At 38.4% G+C, this 25902-nt stretch overlaps 1 protein-coding gene across 4 annotated transcripts; it reads right to left on the minus strand.

Annotated features, from left to right (window-relative positions):
• Positions 1–692: 692 nt before the first annotated feature.
• On the minus strand, positions 693–25534 carry LOC116067217 (N-acetyllactosaminide alpha-1,3-galactosyltransferase-like). 4 transcript variants are annotated; one of them, XM_035999262.1, is made up of 7 exons: positions 25369–25534; positions 24519–24598; positions 23920–23997; positions 23713–23787; positions 21364–21501; positions 19819–20391; positions 693–986 (listed from the first exon to the last, which is right to left on the minus strand). In XM_035999262.1, the coding sequence occupies exons 2-7, from the start codon at positions 24521–24523 to the stop codon at positions 878–880; spliced, it is 978 nt and encodes a 325-aa protein (XP_035855155.1). In that variant the 5' UTR covers positions 24524–24598; positions 25369–25534; the 3' UTR covers positions 693–877. The 4 variants fall into 4 exon arrangements, with proteins under 4 accessions (XP_035855155.1, XP_031179439.1, XP_031179438.1 ...); XM_031323579.2 differs by lacking the exons at positions 19819–20391; positions 21364–21501; positions 23713–23787; ... (1 more) ...; positions 24519–24598; positions 25369–25534 and adding exons at positions 2596–2733; positions 6568–6675; positions 6800–6877; positions 9560–9628; positions 9997–10250 and having other exon boundaries at positions 693–1559; XM_031323578.2 differs by lacking the exons at positions 19819–20391; positions 21364–21501; positions 23713–23787; ... (1 more) ...; positions 24519–24598; positions 25369–25534 and adding exons at positions 2596–2733; positions 6568–6675; positions 6800–6877; positions 9560–9624; positions 9993–10250 and having other exon boundaries at positions 693–1559.
• Between the last annotated feature and the right edge of the window lie 368 nt (positions 25535–25902).

The following is a 25902-nucleotide window of genomic DNA, read 5'->3' on the forward strand; positions in this document are numbered from 1 at the left end:
AATTTGCTTGTGTTTTGTCTATTTGCGTGCGTTTTCTTAAGTTGCAGGGCGTTTGCCCCTGTCGGCCACCGTACCATACAGATCAAATTAATGATTATCATTTATCTTGTACAAGTTTTAACTTTTATACTTAGAAAGAAATCCTGCTTTATTAGAAAAATATTGTCTGAGGTTCTATTGGTGGAAAGCAAATGTTGAAATGCATGTTTGGCTTTAATAGCAAATACGTATTGATTTTAACCAAGTTTACACATTTCCATGCACACTGTTAATAGCATTTACAACATGAATGTCTAAACCAAATTGCATGGCAATCTATCCAATAGTTGTCAAAACATTTTACTCAAAACCACTATTGTCAATCGGTGGTTACTTCATTTGTTGGTCTGTCAGCAGGAAAATTAAAAACTACTGGCCCAATTTTAATGAAACATGCTGGAAGGGTGTAGCAGGATCCTGGGAAGAACCCATTCCATTTTGGATCAGAACTGAAACCATGCCATTTTCACTGTTGGAAATGTAGCTAGTTTGCAATAAAAGCAAAGAGAACAAGGAAGTACAGACGTACAGAACGCCTGAGCGTTTCGTCTGTCTGAATAGTTGACGACCGTGTACCCTGCCCCTCGCCCAAAGCCTCCCGTAACCCTCTAAAGTATAAATGGGTATAGCTAATAGATAGATGGATGCTTTAATTAGTTTTATAATTTTATTTTAAGGTTTTAGACAAACATTTTCCATTTCTTGTTGTACAGTATATTCAGATCATAAACATGTTTTTTGATATTGTAACACTGATTTCAACCATATCACCCAGCCAGTGTTAAAGTGACAGGTGGCTATTACACTTTTCTCACAATTTGTGGATCTTGTAGCCAGTCTACTGATCACGTAGTGTGTCATAATGTTTTTCTGCCCATATTAGGCGAGCGATGTGTATGTCATTGTCAATATTATTCTGGTCCCAGCAGTACTCGGGGGAGAGCAACCTGGTTGGTTTGTGAAGCCAAAAGTACTTGTTTAGATGACTCTCATCGTGCCACAGAGCCTCCACATCATTTAGTTTGTCCTCCATGATACCCAGAAAGCAGTAATCTGCCAAATTCTTCACATGTTCACACAGGCCTCCAAAGAGAGCAGCGTGGTAGTAGTAATCTCCGTATTCCATGTAGGCTTTGGATTTGGGGTTTTTGTCATAGCTCCACATATCCTTTGGAAGTTTGTAAAAGTACGCATGTACCAAAGCTACAGAATCCCCCAGAGCCTCTGAGCCAAATCTTCCCTTAAACTCCTGATCCACATCTAAGCAGAAGACATAATTGCAGTGGTGACGAATCTCTGATTCTATGGTATCTGATATTGTTTTCATGCGCATCATAGAGATGTCCTGCCACCTGGAGTGCTTTTCCACCTGGATAACCTTCAGGCTTCGCTGAGGACCGAGCTCGAGGTGTGGTACCTTGTCTGGTTGATCCGTGAACACGTAATATGTCACTTGTAATCCCAACATGAAATGTCGTTCTGCAGAGGTAAGGAAAGTCTTCAGGTAGGCATCCAGGTACCTTCGGTAGAGAAATAGAACAAAACATTCTCATACTATTTTTTTTTTTTAATTTGACAAATGTTATACATATGTGTTCACGTCTGCTGACCTTTTAGCCTGATTAAACATTGGATCCATTAGTTAGTGCCCAACCTCTGTTGTCCTCATTACTCTAATACTGTAGGCCTGCTGTCACGTGTGGTACGTTTGCATTATGGTTTTCACGTAGATGTGCAAGTGTTTCAGAAAACAAAAGTTCCCTCATTCACTCACTCACTATTCACTATATAACGTTTATTAAAAAGTGAACTATATAGGGAACGACCAAACAAGATTTTGGACACTCACTGAAAAGATTGTTGCGTTTGTGTGAGGCTAGAAACTAAAGCCTGCTCCACTTTTCCGTTTCAGTTTTCGCAGGTGCAGCTGCTGCTTCTCCTCTGGAAAAACATGAACGCGTTGCATTGTGGTTTACGGGAGTAAAATGTAGAGTACATCATATGTACACTAAAATTAACATTTAACATGTGCATTTTGGGTATTTTATAGTGGACTATATAGTGAATGAAATTAACCGCAGAGAAATCGAACACCACCACAAAATGGTGAACACACTACAGTATATAGTGCACTATTTCTGTGATAGGGAACTGTTTCAAAGACAGCTATTGTCTTTGCCCACTTTGATGTGAAAATAGGCAAAAAGAGGGCTGACATTTGGGCCGGAGCCATGTGAACACAACTGAAGGAAGAGTGAATTTAAATGTGAAAAATAACCACAGCTTCTCTTCTACCATCTAAGGAAAAATAATGTGTGTCATTAGGTTGAGCCTAAATGTTATTCTCTTCTCACTCCGCGCCACAGTTTGATATCCAGCTGTAACCAACCTAAATGTCTTTTGTTCACAGGGATTTAGGGTTTCTTGATTTTCACCCAGGTTTGGAAAAAGGGTTCATAACACCAAATCTTTCAGCAAAGTGCTACCAGATTCAGAGTGAACTGCTAGTGTTAAAGTGCTGATATTATCACAGTCAGTATTTATGGAGAAACATACTTTCCCACAGCAAACACGGTGAGGGCCACAGATGACTGGTTTTGGATGTGCTTTTGGTCATAAAGAACAGGGTCAAACATCCCCTCCCAGATGATAGGAGCTTTCCAAGATGTGCGTGTTTCAACCCCCTGTCTGGCCCTGAAATGGAAGATGAAAACATATGTTGAACAGCCATATGAGGAGGAGATTTATAGATTTTGCACTGCTGCTTTCCAGATCTTCTGCCCTGGCTTCGAAGCCCATCCCAGGTACAGTACACCTGCTGGGCTTCCAACTCCTCAGAGCGGACTGCCTTACAGTGCTATCAGGGAAAACTAGGGCAGGTGTAGTCTCACTTTGCCAGACCTTTTCTCCACAGTGCTGCAGAGGAGGGTCTGGCTAGTCCACACAGTATTCCTAGATGGGAGAAAAACATGCTACGGTTTATTGGCATTTCTTTAAACCAATCACAATCGTCATGGGCGGCGCTATGCACCGGTTAGAGCCACGGTGCTGCTGCAAAATAGCCTTGAGAAGGAACTTGTTTTGGTGAAACGTGCACGTTCAAAGGTTGTTTTAGTCGTGCAACAGAAAACTCAGATTGGACAGACAGTCTAGCTAGCTGTCTGGATTTACCCTGCAGAGATCTGAGGAGCAGTTAACCATAGTCCTCATAAAACAACTGGTGTTTAAAATTCCAACACAAAGAAAGCGGAAGGTAACGGACATCCGGCCAAAAAGGGTGAAATCTGGCAGAATTTCCTGCGGCACCGGAGCAATCTCAGAAGTGGAACGTCATGGATATAGATTAGGGCAGGTGAAACTACATAAATTCAGGAACCATCTCCACTGTAAGGAATCATGAAACATAACTTTAGACCCATCACACCCTGGAAACAACCTGTATCAACTTCTCCCCTCTGGCAGGCACCACAGAACATATACATGTATGCTTAAACAATCAGGCACAAGATCAGTTTCTTTTCACATGCCATCTATGGGCTGAAATATGTGCCACCAGAAACTGAATTTGAATCATTTATATTTGAATTTGAATTGCTAAACTTGAATAACTGCATTAAAAAACTGAATTTGAATCACATAATTTGAAATTGTATTGTTTAATTTGAATAATTGCATTGCAAAACTGAATCTAAATTTGATCCTCAATGAAAATTCAACTCTATATATCTTCACATTCAGTTCTCACAATTCAGATTCAGATCACCAAATTCAATTTCAAGTTACTAAGACAGACATCCAGGTAGTTGGAGGATGAAGGAAGAGCAATCGAGCGCAGATCGATAGAGTTCAGTGGCGAGTTCAGTGGCGCAGGATCATCAGCACTAGCTAAAGATGCCAAACTGTAGTGCTGCTTATGAATGTTCGAACGACAGAAATGAAAAAACAGCAAGGGATAACATTTCACAGGTGAAAATGTGTTTTATGATATACTCTATGCTGCCTTCGACCTGCAATCTGACCTCCGGCGGCGGCGGGAGGCGGAGAGTTCCGTGGCCGGCGGCAGCGTCTCTTCCCCCGGGCAGGAACTCAGCTTCGCCTTGCTGCTGCGCCGGTCCCCGCTGATCCAGATGGGACCGGCCAAAGACAGAGTGGTGATAAAGATGATCTTCCACGTAATCCAGGACGACCTGTACGTATATTTCGGCGGGAAGTTCCACTGCGTTTGTCGGCGGCCGGCGGACTGAGAGAAACTACAGCGGGGCATTAGAGTCCGTCTGCGGCTGCAGGATCTGGAGCTCAGTGCCTGTTCCTGGGAGCCAAAACCGACATCACGCAGCTGGAGGCCCAGGCCGTACTGCTGGGCCTGCTGGAGGGAAGGGAAGCCCGTCAGAACTAGAACCAGGACTCAGCGGAGCGGACCGTCACAGCCTGTTGAAATTTAAATCACAGGTTTCCTAAAGGGAGTCTGGCGGAACTCGGACTGTGGACGACGAAACTTGACTTTCAGTCTCGTTAAATAAATAAATACACGCATATATAAATGATAAAGATAAATGAATACACAGAAATAAATGAATCAATAGTGAAGGAGTGAGCCTGGACATTTCAGTCTGTTTAAACTTCACATTGAAGCAGAAACTCTTAGTTCAGAAGGGTGAAGTTTCTGTTTGGACTCAGATCTGTGAACTGATTATAATAAATATTCTTTGTATTAACACAATAAGTCTTTGTTTTGTTTGTTACTATACATTATAAAGCTACACTTTTAAATCACAAACAAAACTAACTAATATTTTTATAAACGCTGTAAGAAACGATCAGATATTAGAGTTGATAAAAACAGACTCAAATAATAATTAACTATTTTGTGTTTTAATGTGGAAACATGTTGTATAAACTCAGGGGACTGGCTCTTACGTCACATTGTATTGCAGCCTTGCTGATATACAAAGTAAACCAATACCATTCAAATGTTTAAATTAATTAACATGTATTAGGTTAGGTATGTATTAGGTATGACTAATAAACCTAGGCCTACTAGCACTAGGCATTATATTTTGAACATGAATTATATTAATATCAAAAGCTTAAATTTTCTCTGGACTCGATCATAAATACAAGTCTGACCTTTGGAACGAACTAAAAAAAAAACTAGAAAATCGTATGAGATTTTGACGATTTATGATTTTATTTCCGTTAGACCTTTGCCTACATTGACATCAGCGTCAATGTAGAGCAGTGGCTTCCCCACGCCAAGATGCCAGCTCTATTGACACATTCGTTCCAATGAACAGCAGTAGCCAAGGCGACATCTAGTGTTTTTTTTCTCTCTCTCTCTCTCTCTCTCTCTCTCTCTCTCTCTCTCTCTCTCTCTCTCTCTCTCTCTCTTTCTCTCTTCTTCCTCTCTCTCTCTCTCTCCTCTCTCTCTCTCTCTCTCTCTCTCTCTCTCTCTCTCTCTCTCTCTCTCTCTCTCTCTCTCTCTCTCTCTCTCTCTCTCTCTCTCTCTCTCTCTCTCTCTCTCTCTCTCTCTCTCTCCTCTCTCTCTCTCTCTCTCTCTCTCTCTCTTCTCTCTCTCTCTCTCCTCTCTCTCTCTCTCTCTCTCTCTCTCTCTCTCTCTCTCTCTCTCTCTCTCTCCTCTCTCTCTCTCTCTCTCTCTCTCTCTCTCCTCTCTCTCTCTCTCTCTCTCTCTCTCTCTCTCTCTCTCTCTCTCTCTCTCTCTCTCTCTCTCTCTCTGCGAGGCAAGCACTTCTTCCTCGTTTCATGGCAGGTTCTGTACTCCAAAACTTAGGTGCTGATTGGCCGAAGAGGAGTACGGCGTATCTTCGCCACTGAACTCTATCGATCTGCGCTGGATTGCTCTTCCTTCATCCTCCAACTACCTGGATGTCTGTCTTAGTAACTTGAAATTGAATTTGGTGATCTGAATCTGAATTGTGAGAACTGAATGTGAAGATATATAGAGAGTTGAATTTTCAGTGAGGATCAAATTTGATTGGACTTCAGTTCCAAACGAATACATTCAATTTCAAATTATACTATTCAGATTCAGTTTTTCAATGCAGATATTCAAGTTTAGCGATTCAAATTCAAATATGAATGATTCAAATTCAGTTTCTGGTGCCACATATTTCAGCCCATAGCCATCACTCTGATGTGCAGGGAATTTTGTTAAGGACAGCAGACGAAGTTAAGAAATGGAAACACTGTTCTGTGAAACACTGTGCCCCCCACAAAAATATATCCAAATCCCAAAATCAAAAACTGAATTGGTTGGATAAAAATAATATTATATATATAAAATGTTACAGCACTTTCCTATAGCTCTTTGTAGTTTTGCTTATTTGAAGCTAATGCACTTGCACTTACTACTTGTCGTCTGAAGTTTGTACCATCAAGGTTGAAAGCACTTAATTGGAAGTCGCTTTGGATAAAATGCGCCAGCTAAATTACATGTAATGTAATGAATACCTACCCAAGGAACAATAATCTGGATAGTCAAATAGTTGGGTCCTGCCCTACAGATCTTACCTATAGTCAAGTGTGTCATCTAAATTGATGCTCTGTCTTATGTTGCCTTCACCGGTCACCTCACTGGTCCCCAGCAGGTTGTCCTCAGGGATGAGGCTTGCTAAATACCTAGTATAGAAAAATTACACATCATGAGACCAGAATAAAATCATATTGAAGTAACTCTTGCCAATAAATCAAATTGGCTCGCATGTGCTTTTCAAGCGTGATAATGAAGACTTTGTTTACTCACCGTAAATATAAGGAAGTGAAGCTGACAATGATCAACACATGAAAGCAGAGAATTCCAGCACTTATTTCCTTGAGCCCACTGAAACGATGCAAAAGCAAACCAAAAGACCTCAGTTCATTCTATACAACATATGGTTATTTACGACATTCAGTGCTTGATGCTATATTGAGCGTGCAGAGCTATGGCCAAGCAGTATGGGGAAGAAAGACTAAAGTGGCTGTTGGCTGAAGAACAAAGTGATGTCAAGTTGTGTGAGCAAATCCTATCTTTGATTTAGTTAAATTCACTGTTAATAAAAACACTCTAAAAACATACCTACATAGCTTCAATGTTTTGTAGGAGGGCTATTCTCTTAAAAAAAAAAAAAAAAAAAACCCACACACGGAAGAAAGTATCCCTAGTGGTATTATAGCGACAGATACATAGCATTTAAAACTTAAATAGGAAAAATGCTGCATGTCCAGAAACAATGTACCCAGCTACTCTGGTCCACAAACAGGGGTGTATTAAGGTGGCCATGGACCCCTAAACTAATCTTTGTGTGGAGCCCACTCTTATTCATCATTCTTTACCCGAAAAAAAAGTAATTTAGTGCCATGCTTGTGTGCTAGGAATATTACATGGCCCACACGCACGTGCATGCACTCACACACACACACATTGAGTGAGCCTTTACTATAAACAGCAATGCCACAGAAAAAGGCATTCACAGAGCATCTGTAAGCTGGTAAGGGACTGTTCGTTATTTAATTAAGGGGCCACCAGAGGAGTTTGGTGGACTCTAACCTAAAAGAACTTAAACCTCCCCTCGTCAGTAAAAAATTTTCTGACCATCCAAAATGATTTGAAAAAGAAGCATGACCCTCCCCTTCCGTACAAGTTTGCACTTAGCAAAGAAGTACAGACACCATTTGATTTTTACAGCCATGACATACAGGAGTTAACCTCTGCATTCTCATCTTACACATCCCACTCCTCTGTTATGGTGTGGTGGCCATTTCAGTAGATTTACTCACTAACATAGTTGTGGAAACACAATAAGCATGGAAACTACATGCACACTTCATGCATTACTTCATTACTTCAAATACTAAGTTACTCCTCTAGTAAACTAGCATTCATATGAAATAAAACAATAAAACATTGAGACCATTCAGCAAAGGACGCTGGGATATAACCAATTCAACACTGGTTGCTATGGACTTGTCACTAGGCTTCGTCATTGTATATTTTAGCACATAGGTAAAGCTGCCGAAGCTCAACATTATATTCCAAAACACATACGTTTATTTTTAAAGCAGATTATAAGTTACATTGTAACAATTTAACAATTCGCCCTTATGAAATCCAATCGCGGCACGGCTGTTTTGGAACGCAATAGACAGACGCTTAAATTCAACTAAAATGTAACCGTGAACAATCAGTGTTGGACCTACAGTCTGTTGAGATGCCTCTCCAAACTCACCATAAAACGTTAAGACACGTTGAGAAAAAAGATCCGTATTTTGCCGTAATCCAATGACACGAAAAAAAAGTAATCCACAGCGATCAGTAGATCCACAAACAGAGTCACGGTGTATCCAGCAAGGCTGATACGAGCGTCACATCCACCAGCCAGCTCCAAACAGGTGAACGAGGCCTCTCCACTTCGCCGTTTAAACAAAGTGGAATAAACGTATAAAAGTCCAAATCTACACAAAACCCGAAATCAATTAGTAAGCTGACATCACATGTATATACATGGCATTTAGGAAACCTCTATTGCAAGGTTGGCACGGCAAGATGTCCAGACTAGTGCAACAGTAGCCTAACTTTCGTTTTTTGCGTCCTGCTGCTCCCATCGTCAGCCAGGTAATATTTTTTTTACTAAAGCAGTATATGAAATCTGATGTATTACCTACCACCATTTAGTTGTTTTGTGTTATTTAAGATATTTATAAAATATCTGGTCATGCCAGATGTAATTATTCCACTAATTTTTTAAACAATGCAATTACCCGTTTCAGCCACCAGGGGGCAGTGCCCCGCCCCCCCCCCCCCAGCAAACTCCGCGTATGCGGTCAGACCATCTACTAGAGGGCCGAGACTGAGAGCTAAATGGGTAAATATGCACCAAACAAGCCACTTTGAAATTTTGCTCTTTTCATGAATAAAAAAGTTGGGTGACCCCCCACCCCCCCCCCCCCCACTCAGACTAAAAAATGTTGGATGACCCTCCCCTCAACAACAAATAAAAAGACATGGCCCTCCCCTATTTTCCTCCGGTGGTCCATTCCATAAATACCGAACAGTCGCGAACAGTTTTTAGTTTTCTAAACCAACAGAAACAACATCTGCAGCAGGACAGAACACCCTGTTTTGTTTCTTTAGGTGATCTTGGTGTCCTTAGATGTTGTGCTTTTAGTTTTTGCTCTCTGTTATCAGATGTCATCGTTTGCCTCTTCGCATTCGATAGCAGCGATTTGAAAACCAAATTGGCCTCTTAAACCTCACCACATGATTTAGCTGTTGGGACAGCTGATTGGGTAGATGTGGTCTACCCAATCAACTGCTTAACGTTTTGAATGTCTTATCAGCCAATAGGGGTCACGTTTTTTTTCTCTCAAGTAAATTTAAATAAAACCACATTAGTCTGGCCAACCTGGGTCCCTGGGCTGTCCAGCAGCTTAGATCAGCCTGTGCATTAATCCACCCCTGTCCACAGACCTAGTTTCATACATCTTACCACAGGAAAATTAATAATAAATAAGATCAGTTCACCGGGTTTTGGTTAAATGTCGCTGCATTTTCAGGAAACAAACTCTCGCAGGAGGTGAAGGTATCTGACACCTTGAACAAAAGGAAAAACCAATACTGCAGTGAAACCTTACACAACAAGAGCCAACCAGTTTTCTTTACCCACGGACCCTTTTAGCCAACATGACATGAGGATGACAGAGGAAAAACTCAAGTTGTTTGAGGTGCACACCAAAAATCACACTTGGGCTGTGCTTTTATTGATTTCATGAGTAGAACACATGACCAATTCGTTTTAAAATTATCCATTTAAAACAAAAACAAAAGTTGACAATGAATTCAAATGTGCGTTGTTTACAGGGAGAAACAAAACTCCCTTTGGAGGTTATAGAGAAACAAACTTATTATAAGAGAGCCTCCGTTTTTTTCTACCAGAGACACTGGTGCTGATGATGACTTACCTGCGTGCGGATTGTTTGTTTTTTTCGGGTTTAAATGCAAAGCACGCCAGGGCATTAACAGGATTAATAAAAAGTTACTCTACTGCCGCAGAGATCTCCCTCCACGTGTCACACTTATCACAGGTAGGGGTAAAGATGGACGACGCCTCTCACTGCTGCGTGTTATTAGTAGTTCCACTTCCCCTCAGCAGTCAGCCGGTCATATCACGTAACAGCGTGCGTCGCACGGATGCCGCAGTCAGCAGAGTGATACCGTGCGTTCATGGACATCGGAAAAACGTTTTCCGAGTGAAAACGTCATCATTCACGTCCCTTCCTGCGGGAATCAGAGGTGAAAACTCGGAAACTCGGACCAGGGGCATGTTTCACAAAACCAAGATAAGGGATTAAGCCGGGATTTATCAGTTATCCTGGATGATTTAAACCTTGACTCGGTTTCACGAAAGTGGAGGCACATAAATCACCATGGAGATTTATTCTGTGCAGCTAGCCTGCTCCCGACCAGGCTAACATTCAGGATTTATTTAATCCTGGAGCCTTTTCTGATCACCCAGCAGTGGTTTTACCCTATTGTTATCAGCCTGTATTAAAATACAACAGGTGCATAATGCTGTTCATTTAAGTACTGTTATTATTTAAAGTTTTAAATTATAATTATTCATGTGACAGTCATTGTTACTGTTAAATTGCTGTATGAAGACTGCTGTTCATATTGTTGTTAGAAGTTTGATGAATATATTATGGCAGTTGTTGAGATAATTAGATACAATTTCAAATGTGTTTTAAATGAAGTCTGTTACTAAGGGCAATACATACAATGCTGTACATTTCTAGAGTTGACCAATGCACCTCGAATTATTTTAGTTAATTAATTTTTTTTTTTAATTCTTTAATAATAAGGATCATGTTTGTTCCTCTTCCATGTGCATGGTATTTGGCATTCTTAGCACCCAAAGTGTGTTGTCCAATAAACTGGGACTATAATTTGGGAGGATTGTACAATTTGAAGAACATATCCTAATTGTACAATCCTCCCAAAGTATAGTCTTAGTTCACTGGACCAGTAACTATCTAGTGATGTAGGCTACTGTACATTCATGTAACAACAGGGAGAGGACACCTCAATGGTTTTTGACCTTATATTTAGCTGGGGGGGGAAATAACTGATGAATATACTCTGTTCCATTCATGTTTACAGTGTGCATGGAATGTATCATTTAATTATCTTTATAGTTTCTAGATTTTAGAGTCCAATTTCTTCAGTGTCTTTATTTTCTATGTCCATATATACAAGGGTGCAAGGCATATAATATGTAGAGAAGGAAACGCGAGAAAAAGCATGGCTGATACTAGCGGACCGACTGAATGATAGTCTAAAAATATACATTTATGAACTACTGCTCTTAACTGAAACCATTCAGTGAGTCACTGTCATCTGCAAAAACGAACAGTTGTACACTTTGCATTAAAAGCGAGCAGTGGAAGTTAATATGACTTAGGAAATGTATATTTTAGCCCATGAGAGAGAGGGAGGAACAGAGTGAAAGAGATATTTACGCATCATATTCTAGCGTTGTAGAAAATTGATCTTCATGGTAAATTTTCTGAGTAACATTATCTTCTGCTTACTTTTAAGGCAAAGAGTACAACTGTTAATTTGTGCAAATGATTAGTAGCCTAATGCTTGATTGGTATGATTATGACGGTTTCAGTTCAGAGCAGTGGTCAGTTAATGTATATTTTTAGGCTGCTTACACATTCAGTCGGTCCGTGATCGTCTGCCACTCTTTCTCTAATCGACCTCGCGGTCTTTTGAGGAAAGCCGTGGACGCGCATCTATCTGAATTACTTCAGCCTGGCTCGACCTAGTCGCTCCTCCTCAGCCTGGCTTGGCCTTCGTGAAACGCACCAAGTCAGGCTGCACAGATTAGACTAGGTCAAGCCTCGCTTTATCAGTTATCCTGGATTTATATATTCTGCTTTTGTGAAACAGGCCCCAGATTTTGCTAACCGAGTTTCCCAGTTGGTGACGCGTTGTTGACAACTGACGTTTGATGTAGGCGAATTTGGTTCACTGAACATATTTCAATGACAATAAACTGTTTATTGTGGACAAACGCCTCTGCTGAGAAACATACACAGACATAACATGTTTCAAATTATTCATAAATAGGCCTATGTATAAAAAAACAACAACACATTATCCGTGTCCTTTCCTGGGGCCTGTTTCACAAAAGCAGAATATATAAATCCAGGATAACTGATAAAGCGAGGCTTGACCTAGTCTAATCTGTGCAGCCTGACTTGGTGCGTTTCACGAAGGCCAAGCCAGGCTGAGGAGGAGCGACTAGGTTGAGCCAGGCTGAAGTAATTCAGATAGATGCGCGTCCACGGCTTTCCTCAAAAGACCGCGAGGTCGATCACAGATTTACTGATGCCAAAATGGAGAATACGCATTGTACATACTTTATACAGAGTGAGCAGCAGCTTCTTGTGGAAGTATGATGATGTGAAACACATTTTTGTATAAAAAGAAAAGAAACACGGCCGCTGTAATGAAACAGTGAGAGAAAGAGTGGCAGACGATCACGGACCGACTGAATGTGTAAGTAGCCTAAAAATATACATTAACTGACCACTGCTTGAAACCGTCATAATCATTCCATTCAAGGATTAGGTTACTAATCATTTGCACAAATTAACAGTTGTACTATTTGCCTTAAAAGTAAGCAGAAGATAATGTTACTCAGGAAATTTAGCCTACCATGAAGATCAATTTTCTACAATGCTATGATGCGTAAATATCTCTTTCACTGTTCCTCCCTCTCTCTCATGGGCTAAAATATAAATTTCCTAAGTCATATTAACTTCCACTGCTCGCTTTTAATGCAAAGTGTACAACTGTTTGCTTTTGTAAATGACAAGGGACTCATTGAATGGTTTCAGTTAAGAGTAGTAGCCTAGTTCATCAATGTATAGGCCTACTTTTAGACTATCATTCAGTCGGTGCGCTATTATCTGCCACGCTTTTTCTCGCGTTTTTTTTATTTTTTATAGAGGACGAGTTTCTTCTCTACATATTATATTCCTTGCTCCCTTGTGGACATAGAAAATAAAGACACTGAAGAAATTGGACTCTAATCTAGAAACTATAAAGATAATTAAGTGATAAATTCCATGCACACTGTAAACATGAATGGAACAGAGTATATTCATCAGTTATTTCCCCCCCCCCAGCTAAATATAAGGTCAAAAACCTTTGGGGTGTCCTCTCCCCTGTTGTTACATGAATGTACAGTAGCCTACATCACTAGATAGTTACTGGTCCAGTGAACTAAGACTATAATTTGGGAGGATTGTACAATTAGGAAATGTTCTTCAAATTGTACAATCCTCCCAAATTATAGTCCCAGTTTACTGGACAACACAATTTGTGTGCTAAGAATGCCAAATACCATGCACATGGAAGTGGAACAAACATGATCCTTATTGTTAAAGAATTAAAAAAAATGTATCAACTAAAATAATTCAAGGTGCATTGGTCAACTATAGAAATGTACAGCATTGTATGTATTGCCCTTAGTAACAGACTTCATTTAAAACACATTTGCAATGTTATCAGCCTTTTTGTAGGAGAGGGGAAGACCCATCTCATCGTTTAATCCTGTTGTGTTCAAAGTCATGTTAAACCATTTTTGTTCCCAGTCAAAAATAGATAGTACTTTAGTCCTGCTATATACATACATATATAGCTATATACTCCGCTATGTCGCGTTAGCATACAGCTACATAATAATTATACTAGAGGATGCTAACGTTAGATTGTAGTGGAACGAAGCAGCACTTTCTAAGGTCAAAAATCGCAGATAAAGGGTTCTGAACCAAACACTACACAATCGGACATGTTTCAGCAGGAATGTGACCCGGAATTGGGGAGAATTTAACAACAGTGGCAGCTAAGATGACATGTTTACTGCCGTTAGCATGTAGCTACTATAATGTTTACTGCCGTTAGCATGTAGCTACTATAGTGGTATACAGCAGTGGTGGCTGGAAGAGCTGTCATCCCGTCTTCGAAAGGACACTTATGTACGTTTACACTTCATCGCATTAATAATATACAGTCTATAGTTATTACTCTTGATTGTTTGTATGACTATTGTATAATAAAGATTTAATACAAAAAAAAAGTTGTGATGTTTGGTCGCTGTTGGTCGTCAAGTGTTTCAACGCATGCGTGGCACAAATCGCTCAGGGACTGAGCCCTGTTCCACGCGAGCCCAACACAGTCCAACTTTTTCCTGAATGCAGATACTTTATCATGTACCAAAAAGACATGGCACTCCTTTCCATAGATCATTTTATTATTTTTAATATTTGTTAAATATTTCCCTGCTTTTTTCACGCCTCCTACTCTAACCTTTTCTCAGAGTCTCTCTTTTTCCAAAGTGACAGATAAAATCTCTTACTTTTGACCCAAACAGGTGTTACTTTATGTGAATGTATACATTTTTAAATGGTTTCTTAAAAATGTCCTTGGTAACTTTGGCCCAAAGTAATCTGTGATAAACAGTATACTATGTTTCATCTGATTATTTATTATCGTCAAAATAATCCAGCATTTATGTTAGTACTCGATCGAATTCAAGATGTATAAGCTCAGATCAATGAGGCATACAGGCCATAAATAACAAATAGACAAAAAAAATGGTATTATTCATAAGAATTTAAGTTAATAAAAACACCTAAAACAAAGAATTAATGTATTATTTAAATTTGTATGATGAGTATTAATGGAACGGTCATTTTGTCAGTCATGACAGACTGAGAAAGTAATTTGTCCCCAGGGCCTTACAACTCTACAATGCTTCACTAAGAGAAGAGGAGAGAGAGACTTCTTTGCATAGTCTGTCTGCCTCTCCTCCCTCTCCACCACTTCCACTACCTCCTATAATAACAGTTATGTACTGACTGTCCACTGGCCCACTGTATACTGTTTACACTGTTTACACAGTTTACACTGTTAACTGGCTATATTAGCCCATATATGCACAATCCCTCCCTCCCTCCACCCGCCAGCCTGGACTGAGGTCTAACATAACTTAATATTTGAACAATGGCTGTAACACTATTACTTCAAACCTCTTATATTGACTTTTGATCTCTTATATTGTCCATATTTAATGCTGGTCTCTAGACTTTATGATACACGGACCATAGACCAAATAGTCCCAATAGCTTAAGACATCACACACAACATACACATACATCATAAACAGGATCATAAAAAAAAGCAAATTCACATGAATAGCATGGACAATAAAAGAAAAAATACTAAATACTAAAAAAAAATAATAATAATAATAATAATACTAAATAAATAAAAAAATAAAAAAGGGATGTATAAGTATGAGACGCTTGCAGTGACAGGACAAGGACTGACCCTGTGATTCAGTATGAGATTGTGCGTCATGGTGGTAGTGCAAATAGGTCCAATAGTGCAAGGATAAAGTCTAGAGACCAGCATTAAATATGGACAATATAAGAGATCAAAAGTCAATATAAGAGGTTTGAAGTAATAGTGTTACAGCCATACAAATTTAAATAATACATTAATTCTTTGTTTTAGGTGTTTTTATTAACTTAAATTCTTATGAATAATACCATTTTTTTTGTCTATTTGTTATTTATGGCCTGTATGCCTCATTGATCTGAGCTTATACATCTTGAATTCGATCGAGTACTAACATAAATGCTGGATTATTTTGACGATAATAAATAATCAGATGAAACATAGTATACTGTTTATCACAGATTACTTTGGGCCAAAGTTACCAAGGACATTTTTAAGAAACCATTTAAAAATGTATACATTCACATAAAGTAACACCTGTTTGGGTCAAAAGTAAGAGATTTTATCTGTCACTTTGGAAAAAGAGAGAGACTCTGAGAAAAGGTTAGAGTAGTAGGCGTGAAAAAAGCAGGGAAATATTTAAAAAAAATAATAAAATGATCTATGGAAAGGAGTGCCATGTCTTTTTGGTACATGATAAAGTATCTGCATTCAGGAAAAAGTTGGACTGTGTTGGGCTCGCGTGGAACAGGGCTCAGTCCCTGAGCGATTTGTACCACGCATGCGTTGAAACACTTGACGACCAACAGCGACCAAACATCACAACTTTTTTTTTGTATTAAATCTTTATTTTACAATAGTCATACAAACAATCAAGAGTAATAACTATAGACTGTATATTATTAATGCGATGAAGTGTAAACGTACATAAGTGTCCTTTCGAAGACGGGATGACAGCTCTTCCAGCCACCACTGCTGTATACCACTATAGTAGCTACATGCTAACGGCAGTAAACATTATAGTAGCTACATGCTAACGGCAGTAAACATGTCATCTTAGCTGCCACTGTTGTTAAATTCTCCCCAATTCCGGGTCACATTCCTGCTGAAACATGTCCGATTGTGTAGTGTTTGGTTCAGAACCCTTTATCTGCGATTTTTGACCTTAGAAAGTGCTGCTTCGTTCCACTACAATCTAACGTTAGCATCCTCTAGTATAATTATTATGTAGCTGTATGCTAATGCGACATAGCGGAGTATATATAGCTATATATGTATGTATGTATATAGCAGGACTAAAGTATTATCTATTTTTGACTGGGAACAAAAAATGGTTTAACATGACTTTGAACACAACAAGATTAAACGATGAGATGGGTCTTCCCCTCTCCTACAAAAACAGATCGTGCCGTTTGTCTGTCAATGCGTGAACATGTTTACATTTAGGCTATTTCAATAGATTTTTTTCAGTGAGTTAAGCCAAATAATTGGGTGACAAAAAGCATGCATATAGACCTATTAATTTTACATATAGACTATTCATTTTACAGGCTAACAAATACAGTGTGGGTAAACTCTTAATTTGAAAAACAATGAATGCATATCCTGTCAATCAGATTTAGCACCACCCACAGTGGAACATCAGAATATCAAGTGGTTTTTCTGATTTCTGTGCAAGAACGGGAAAACCAAAAATCAAGTCATAATTTCGTTTTTTCGTTTTCATATGTGAAAACAAAAACAAATGATCGGATGATGCACGGACCAACGAAGTACAAATACTTTGTTACCTTACTTAAGTAGAAATTTTGGGTATCTATACTTTACTGGAGTAATTATTTTACAGCAGATTTTTTACTTCTACTCCTTACATTTTCACCCAATTATCTGTACTTTCTACTCCTTACATTTAAAAAAATAGCCTCGTTACTCCTATTTCAGTTCGGCTTGTTTTCATTCCAGCTTGTCATCATTAAAAAAATAAATAAATATCCAGATAAATCGCGCCATCCAGATAGAGTGAATTTGATTGTGGTTGGATGAAAAGTATGAACATATACCATTCCGACACCCTATTGGTTTGTACGCGATCCATTGCACCTGACCATGACACAAATCATGTCAGACGTCATCAATAGCAGACGTATGTAGCCTAGTACTAGTACGACGATGTCCGTGGCAGAGACTCAAGAGAACTTGAGCGAAACGTCCCGACCAAGTACGAGCGAGGAGGTTGGTAGCCAGGAAGACCAGCCAACCCTTCTACATCCCTGGCCGTAGCTGGAAACATTTTTAGAAATGGTTGGATGCAAAAGCAACTCCTTTTGAATGGGCTGCAAGCTCTGCGCACCCAAGTACCACAAGCTAATTGTTTCCAAAACTCGCCGTCTAATAGGCTATGAAAAGGCATATTGACATTTTTTTTTCCCCTTACATTACTTTTACTTTTATACTTTAAGTAGTTTTGAAACCAGTACTTTTATACTTTTACTTGAGTAAAAAGCTCGAGTTGATACTTCAACTTCTACAGAAGTCTATTTAAACCCTAGTATCTATACTTCTACCTGAGTAATGAATGTGAATACTTTTGACACCTCTGTCCACAAGTTCACCTGTGTTCAAAGTCTGTTTATCTCTGCCATTTTTTTCATATAGAAGCGGGCTGGTTTAGTGTTAACTTTTAATGTAAGCTGTGCTGTTTCCTATCATAATGCAAAAAATGTCAAATTGAAATAATAGGATTGTGAGATTACAACTTTTTGATGATTGTGTTTTATATTTCAGTTCAACATTTTTCAGTGCCAATATTTGTTGTTTCAATGCCAATTTTTATTTTCAATACCACAGGTTACTGTCACTGTTCTATACGGTGGCCGACAGGGGCAGACGCCGCCCTGCAACTTAAGAAAACACACGCAAATAAAACACAAGCAAATTAAGAAAACAACTTCATTAATTTGACAACATATGTGCAGCATTCAGCAAACGCGCTGCAAATACCACAACACAACCAAATACATAAACGCACTGCAAATAAAAAACGATGCAAAAAGAAATTTGAATATGTTGAATTTGAAAAAGATAAACTCCCTAATGTGTAAATAGTACTAATAAAAATTAATTTAATTCTACATATCAATGATATATAATTGAGTAATAATCATCTACATTAATCTGCACATTGATTTCAATTTAATCAATGCAATGAATTAAATCTAAATATTCTTTCTTAGGAATAACTAGTCTATGGCCCAGAAAGTACAGAACTTAACAAATACTCAAATAAGAATTTTATTAGCAATTCACTTTTGTGCTTTCGACTCATTGTAGTAGTGCTGGGCAGTATACCGGTATACAGGTATTAATTTCCCATATGATATGAATTTTTCATATACCGTAATACCGGTATAATGCCGCAGAGAACGCTACGGCCGAATTGATCTGTGAGTGACTTCAGCCGTGTTAACTTCGTACCCTTCTCACTCATGGTTGTAAATTTACAACGACAATTAATAACCCACAACTAACTCTCTTTAATAGGATAAAACACCATAGCACACAACTATTTGTGACTTTAAAAATTTCTAACACTAATAATTTTACATTTAGCCTACAAATTTACACAGCCGAACGGCATGCTGGGTAACATTATGGCTGTTAGCTAGCTAGGTTGACAGGAAGTGCTTTTCAATTTAAATTAGCCTGATTACATTGATTTGAATTAACTCAATATTCTCTCTATTTGGGATTAGATAAATATAATGCTTATGTTTTATTATATGGTTGGATTTTATTCCAAACATTTTTATTTGAAATGTAATTAAATATTTGCCTCAAAATCAAAAACACAATCATATTGAATATATTTTTCCTAATACATTAATTCAAATCTACATGACCACAGAATCATTTCTTACAGTGTAGGTTCTAGCTCCATACAGTCTTTGGATTTTCTTGGTAGAGCTGCCTCGTAAAGAAGCCAGCTCAGCCCTGCCAGGAAAGAACAACCAACAAAAAAGGGAGGAGGGGAGAAATGAAAAAACACCCAAACACAAAATACACACAACCATGACAAATTCCCTCAGAAAGTCAAAAGATGCAGGTCAGAATTTCTTTGTATAAAAATATGAATTGAAGACATCTTTAATATATTAAGTAACGCAGATTTGGTATCAAACCTTTTTGTCAACATAATCCTCTCAACACATTCTTGACAAAGACAATTAAGATTTACCTGAGTTGGATTTTCAACAAAGGCAAATAGAAAGGTTAATTCTGCTATTTCTTTTCTAAGTAAGAGTCCAATACAAAGCCTTTCAGTAAACAATCTTGCACTGCGTTATTTCTTGCTCTTCTAGCCACTCTACTTAGTACGAAGTGTGTCATAATGTTTTGGTGCCCATATTAGGCGGATGACTTGTATGTCCTTGTTGGGAACCCGGTCCCAGCAGTACTCGGGGGAGAGCAACCTGGTTGGTTTGTGAAGCCAAAAGTACTTGTTTAGATGACTCTCATCGTGCCACAGAGCCTCCACATTATTTAGTTTGTCCTCCATGATACCCAGAAAGCAGTAATCTGCCAAATTCTTCACATGTTCACACAGGCCTCCAAAGAGAGCAGCGTGGTAGTAGTAATCTCCGCATTCCATGAAGGCTTTGGATTTGGGGTTTCTGTCATAGGTGAGGCTTTGCTGTGGAGCTTTGTAAAAGCCAGCATGTATCTGAGCTACAGAATCCCCCAGAGCCTCTGAGCCAAATCTTCCCTTAAACTCCTGATCCACATCAAAGCAGAAGACATAATTGCAGTGGTGACGAATCTCTGATTCTATGGTATCTGATATTGTTTTCATGCGCATCATAGAGATGTCCTGCCACCTGGAGTGCTTTTCCACCTGGATAACCTTCAGGCTTCGCTGAGGACCGAGCTCGAGGTGTGGTACCTTGTCTGGTTGATCGGTGAACACGTAATATGTCACTTGTAATCCCAACATGAAATGTTGTTCTGCAGAGGTAAGGAAAGTCTTCAGGTAGGCATCCAGGTACCTTCGGTAGAGAAAGAGAGAGAAAAAACAATTGACGTTGCTCATAACTCATGATGAGGGAAAACAAAACACAACAAAACCATTCCCATACTATTATGTTGTTTATTTCATTATCCAAGACAACTATTATCACATTTTCTGACTTTTTAGCCTGTTTTAACACTGGAGTCATTATTTTGTGTTTAAATCCAAGCTCAGTTGTCCCCATTACTCTAACCCTGCAGGTCTGCTGTCATGTGCAGTAGGGCCGCACGATATGAGGAAAATATGCGATAATATTGTTGAATATCTCAATAACGTTATATTTCTTGTGATAAATAAACAGATATTAAAGTGTGCTCAGTTGAACTGAAAGCAGCGGAAATGCAGAACTGAGTCAGTCTGCACCACTAAAAAAGAATGACACTTACATTTGAATGTACTGTTTTCTACTAATATTTTTTGTTCAACTAACACAGACAATCTCGGAGTGCCTTTCGCAATGTGTGCAGTATATTGCACCAGTTGATATCGCGATGACCACAAACAATAACATATTGTGCAGCCCTAATGTGCGGTACATTTGTGTGATGGCTTTTACATATGCAGGTGTTCACCAACATTGTTAGAAAGTCGTTGCACACTTTCATGTGAAAAATAGGAAAAAAGAGGGATGACATATGGACCGGTGGAGCCATATGAACACAACTGAAGTAAAAAATAAGCATACCTCCTCTTCTACCATCCTAGGAAAGAAAAGACTATTGTGTGTCTTTAAATTTGGATTACTGTAAATGTTATTCTGTCCTTATACTGCAACACAGTTTTATATATAGATGTAACCAAACTAATTGTATCTCGCTCAGATAGGATTCAGGAAAGGTATCTTGATTTATTTCTTCAAATAATACCAAATCTTTTGGCAAAGTGCTACCAGATTCAGACTGAACTGCTGGTATTTAAGCGCTGGTACAGTGATTACAGAGAAACTAGCCTTCCAACAGCAAACACGGTGAGGCCCACAGATGATTTTTTTTGGATGTGCTTTTGGTCGTAAAGTTTGGGGTCAAACATCCCCTCCCAGATGATAGGAGCTTTCCAAGATGTGCGTGTTTCAACCACCTGTCTGGCCCTGAAACGGAAGATGAAAACAAACGTTATGTTAAACAGCCATATGAAGAGGAGATTTACATTGTTTTCACAATTATGAGCAAGCAAGTAATGAAACATTAAGTGTAAAAGGAATTTGTAGCAGTTGTGCCATAATTACCTTGTCAAACGTGTATTATTGTAGGTTCCACCATAATAATGATGAAACTAACATCATTTTTGTATCATTTAATATTTTTGGTTTATTGACATTTGATTTGAAATTATTCCCGGAAAAAGACCTTTTGATACTGAAGGAGTTTAACATGATCTAATGTTGCCATTTATTGCCGAGGTAGTCTTTGTTCAGAAGACCTGTAGACCTGCATTCTAATAAAAATCTAACAAATATTTAAATGCAGAAATAATAGTTTAGTAATGTTTAAGTCCTCACAAATTATAATTTAAAATATTGTAAGACTGTAAGAGAAAACTTAAGCAGAAGAGCAAGCAAGAAGGTCGGCAGGTTAACAAGGGTTATTGTACTCTCTTATGTATCCATTCTAGCAATACCCCAGCGATGGTCACTCAAACAAGCACTGTATTATATATATATATATATATATATATATATATATATATATATATATTGCGCTCAAGGAAAAACTAAAATAAAAAAGGCGGAGCAGGGCAACTGCAACCTGTTGTACAAATGTAAGTCATTTATGTGTAATTTGTGTTGCTATTTTGAAGTTTGTGTTACCAGTTTATGGATTAAATTATGAATTCAATGCGTTGCGCCAATAAGGGACAAATCAAATCAGGGGTAGCGAACCAGCTTGCTAATGTTAGTTAGCCCTCTTCTGTACAGCACCACTAGATGGGGTAAAAAAAAAAAAAAGAAAAACTGCTGCTGTGAGTCTGAAGGCAGATGTGTGGTAGGAACTTTGCACTTCAGTGCACAATACTGATATTATTCAACAACCTGTAAATAAAGATATTAAAACTGATAAGGGTGTTATAAAATAAATAATGACTAAACTCTATGTGCCAATATAATCACACTGTAATAGTTTACTGCATGTAATGTTAAAACAAAATTGGGCCTACGTTTTCCTAGGAGGGGATGTAGTCTGACACAAGATGTATTTCTTTTAAATATAAATGAAAATGCCTAGCATCATCATCTTCATCTTTTCACTTACAAGTTGACGACATCTTGGAAGTGTAGCAAGAGCAACACGTCTGTTTTCTAGTTATTCTGTTTCTTTTCCTAACAGTAATATTGAAATGATTGTGAGAACAAAGAAAGAAAGATTAATATTGTATGGGCTGGCATTTCCACAGAGCTCTAAAACAGGTTTTCCGCGGGCTCTTAAAAAGTCTTAAATTAAGGAGGTGAAACAGAGGCTGGCCTCTGGAGGACTTATTTTATTTATTTGTTCCAACTTCCAAGTTACTACGTTAGTCACGAATAAAATATGTTAAAAATGTATGAATGACTCATTCTTGACGAAAGACAAAAGAGCTGTGTGCGTGCGGCGCAGTCTCTTTTTTTCTTTCTCTCCCTACTTCCGCCAAGTGGTGCGTGTGCCCGCTCGCAGTGTGAAGAATGAATGAAAAAATTCAAGATGTCTTTCAATTCTTATGAAGTAGCCTATAAGTGGAAGTTGTAACATGTAGAATAGCCAGACTGGATTTTTAATTGCAGATCAGAATCATAATAAGAAAGGGATTTATTGCCAAGTAAGTAACACTTAAAATGAATTTGCCTTGGTGGTTGATACATAAACAAACATATTAATATGAAGTAAACAATACAGAAACAAATATATACAAAATAGCTGTTTAACAGAAGAAAAAAGAGGCTGAATTGTTTGGTGCAGAATGTGCAAAAACATATAGGCTAGTATGTGCAAAGGGCATGTGTATATTGGTGGAATTGATGGATCTCTGTAAAATATAGTGTGGTCTATACCTTCTCTTTCGGTAAAGTGTCCTGAGCTGACTCCTGTTATGATTTGACACTATAAATAAAATTGAATTTAATTGAATTGTATAGACCAGGATGTAGGTTAGATATCTGTAATTCAATTCTTACTAGTCAAGAAGAACATTTCAGATATCCACAATAACATTATTCACACATCATTTTACTGGGACAAATTATATAACTTTTGTCATTCCTGTGTATTGGGCTATTCAGTTCAGATCCAGAGCCTATGCAGCCAAACTAAAGTGTCAGATCTCTTACCCAAAGTTGAGCGTGTCATCTAAATTGATGCTCAGATTTCCCTCACTGGCCACAGGGACGAGGCTCGCTACATATCTAGTATTGAAAAAATTCCATTATGACACTGGAATAAAATCATTTTGAAATGACTATTGCCAATACATTAGATTGGCTCGTATGTGCGCTTGTAGCGCTTCAAGAGCCTTCATGCTGACTTTGTTTACTCACCTTAAATATAAGGAAGTGAAGCTGACAACGAGCAACACAAGACAGCAGAAGATTCCAACACTTTTTTCCCTGAGCCTACTGAAACGATGCAAAAACAAGCAAACAAAAACAAGAGCGTTAAGTTGTGTGAGCAATTCTGGTCTTTAATTTACTGTAACTGAAAGACATTTGCCTTAAAACTCTTCTTTTAGAGTAAACCTTCCATGTTTTGTAGGAGGGCAATTCTATAGTTTTAATTATCTCCTCATCCAATTCACCAATTTCAAAATAAAACTGTGGGGAAACCTGGTGGTATCATACCGATAGATAAAGAGCATTCAAAACTTAAATTAAAAAATGCTGCATGTCCAGAAACAATGTCCCCTGTCACTCTGGATAGTCCACAGACCTCGTAATTGTACATCTTACCACAGGGAAACAGATCAATAAGATCAGATCACCATTGGGGGAACTGATCCTTTAATTCAAATGTTTGTTTTTTTCTCAGTTGCCTTGCCTATATTTACACATATAGTATTCAATATGTGTTCATTAATTGTCAAGAATGACATTACCAAATATCAAAAGAGAACCCTAGAAGATGAGAGACATACATATACCTCATAGCTGTGGAAAAACTGCTGCCTTTTTTTTTTTTTACCCAGCAAACAAATTCACAGGAGGTGAAGGTATCTGTTGGCTGGTGGATGAGATTACACCTTGAAGAAAAAAACAGTTTACGCTGCAGTAAAACCAACACAAAAGAAGGATGTCAATATTATTTTACTTGCTGTCACACCATTGCTTAGTGATGACAAAAGAAACTTGTTATTCAGGTTCTTACAGAACCACACAAAGGGCATCCTCAATATCACTCCCTCCTTCTCTTAATCAACATAGTTGCCACTCCTAATCTCTGTCATGTTGTGTAATCACTGACAGGTAGTTAGGTATGAGCTTCCATGAATGACATGTTTGCATCTTATGAAATGTGCCACATCACATTGTGACATTGTTAGCAAAAAGCAGCGTACATGGACACAATTTATTCCATTGTGAGAACTTTTACCACACTAAATCATGCAAACATTGCAGAATTCTAAAACTCACATTAAATGGCAGAGAGTAAATTTGGTAGTAAATAGGGAATGATTTAGGAAACTTTCCATCTTGGTTGACAGGCAGGTGAGTAAATCAAACTCTTCTATATCCTTTTTTCATACATCACCAGCAAATTTCTCATTCCTAATTAACTTAAAACGTTTCAACTTTTCATTTTTTTTTAAAAAAGCACAATTGAAGGAAAAAGGGATGTGCCATTGATGACAATGAGGTAAATAATTGTGTTGTTAAAGGAAGAAACAAAAAGGGAACTATTTTATGTAAAGTATTTAAGGTAGAAAAATGCAACTTATTCTAAATAGTCAAGGGGAGCCACTCTTTTCCTGGCAGACAGTGCTGATGAATTACCTTAATGCAGGTGGTTTTCAGGTATAAATCCACAACGCGTCCAGAACCGTAACAGGATTAATGTTCGTCTGGAAACTTTGTTTGGATTTTCCTCTGTGGTAATTTTCCAAATGGTCAAATTCATTCCACTGCTTCAGAGATCTCCTTCTGTACCAGTGTACGTATTCTCTGTAGACTGACAAAACAAGGCAGGGGACAAACAGGGAGTGGCTCCCTGGTTCAGGTGAATGGTTCAGTTATGTCGTTATGGGTTAACCCATTCTGGCGGCCGGATCTTTAGGGTGGCAATGTTGGTTTGTTGGTCGGTCCACCGATCTGGTCCAGACAGAAATATCTAAACAACTATTGGATGGTTTGCTATTTAATGTGTCACAGAGTCAGACGGTCACTTGTCCTGTGATTGGATTGGTACACAATTTTGTACAGATATTTATGGTTCACAGACAATGAAATTAAATGTATTATATTCAAATCATCTATCCCTAACCACTGGTCCAGTTGCCACTTTGGAGTTTCAGACCTTTATGGGATTAT

The sequence above is a fragment of the Sander lucioperca genome, chromosome 3 (assembly GCF_008315115.2).
Source record: "Sander lucioperca isolate FBNREF2018 chromosome 3, SLUC_FBN_1.2, whole genome shotgun sequence".
NCBI classification, from domain to species: domain Eukaryota; kingdom Metazoa; phylum Chordata; class Actinopteri; order Perciformes; family Percidae; genus Sander; species Sander lucioperca.

What these genes read in the sequence shown, in the direction of transcription:
- LOC116067217 (XM_035999260.1), bottom strand. Translation starts at nt 10,051, where the DNA reads ATGCCCTGGCGTGCTTTGCATTTAAACCCGAAAAAAACAAACAATCCG. An exon ending in CGACATTTAACCAAAACCCG is followed by an intron (nt 6,878 to 9,559) that starts GTGAACTGATCT and finishes GCATCGTTTCAG; the next exon opens with TGGGCTCAAGGAAATAAGTG. An exon ending in GATGACACACTTGACTATAG is followed by an intron (nt 2,734 to 6,567) that starts GTAAGATCTGTA and finishes CTTCCATTTCAG; the next exon opens with GGCCAGACAGGGGGTTGAAA.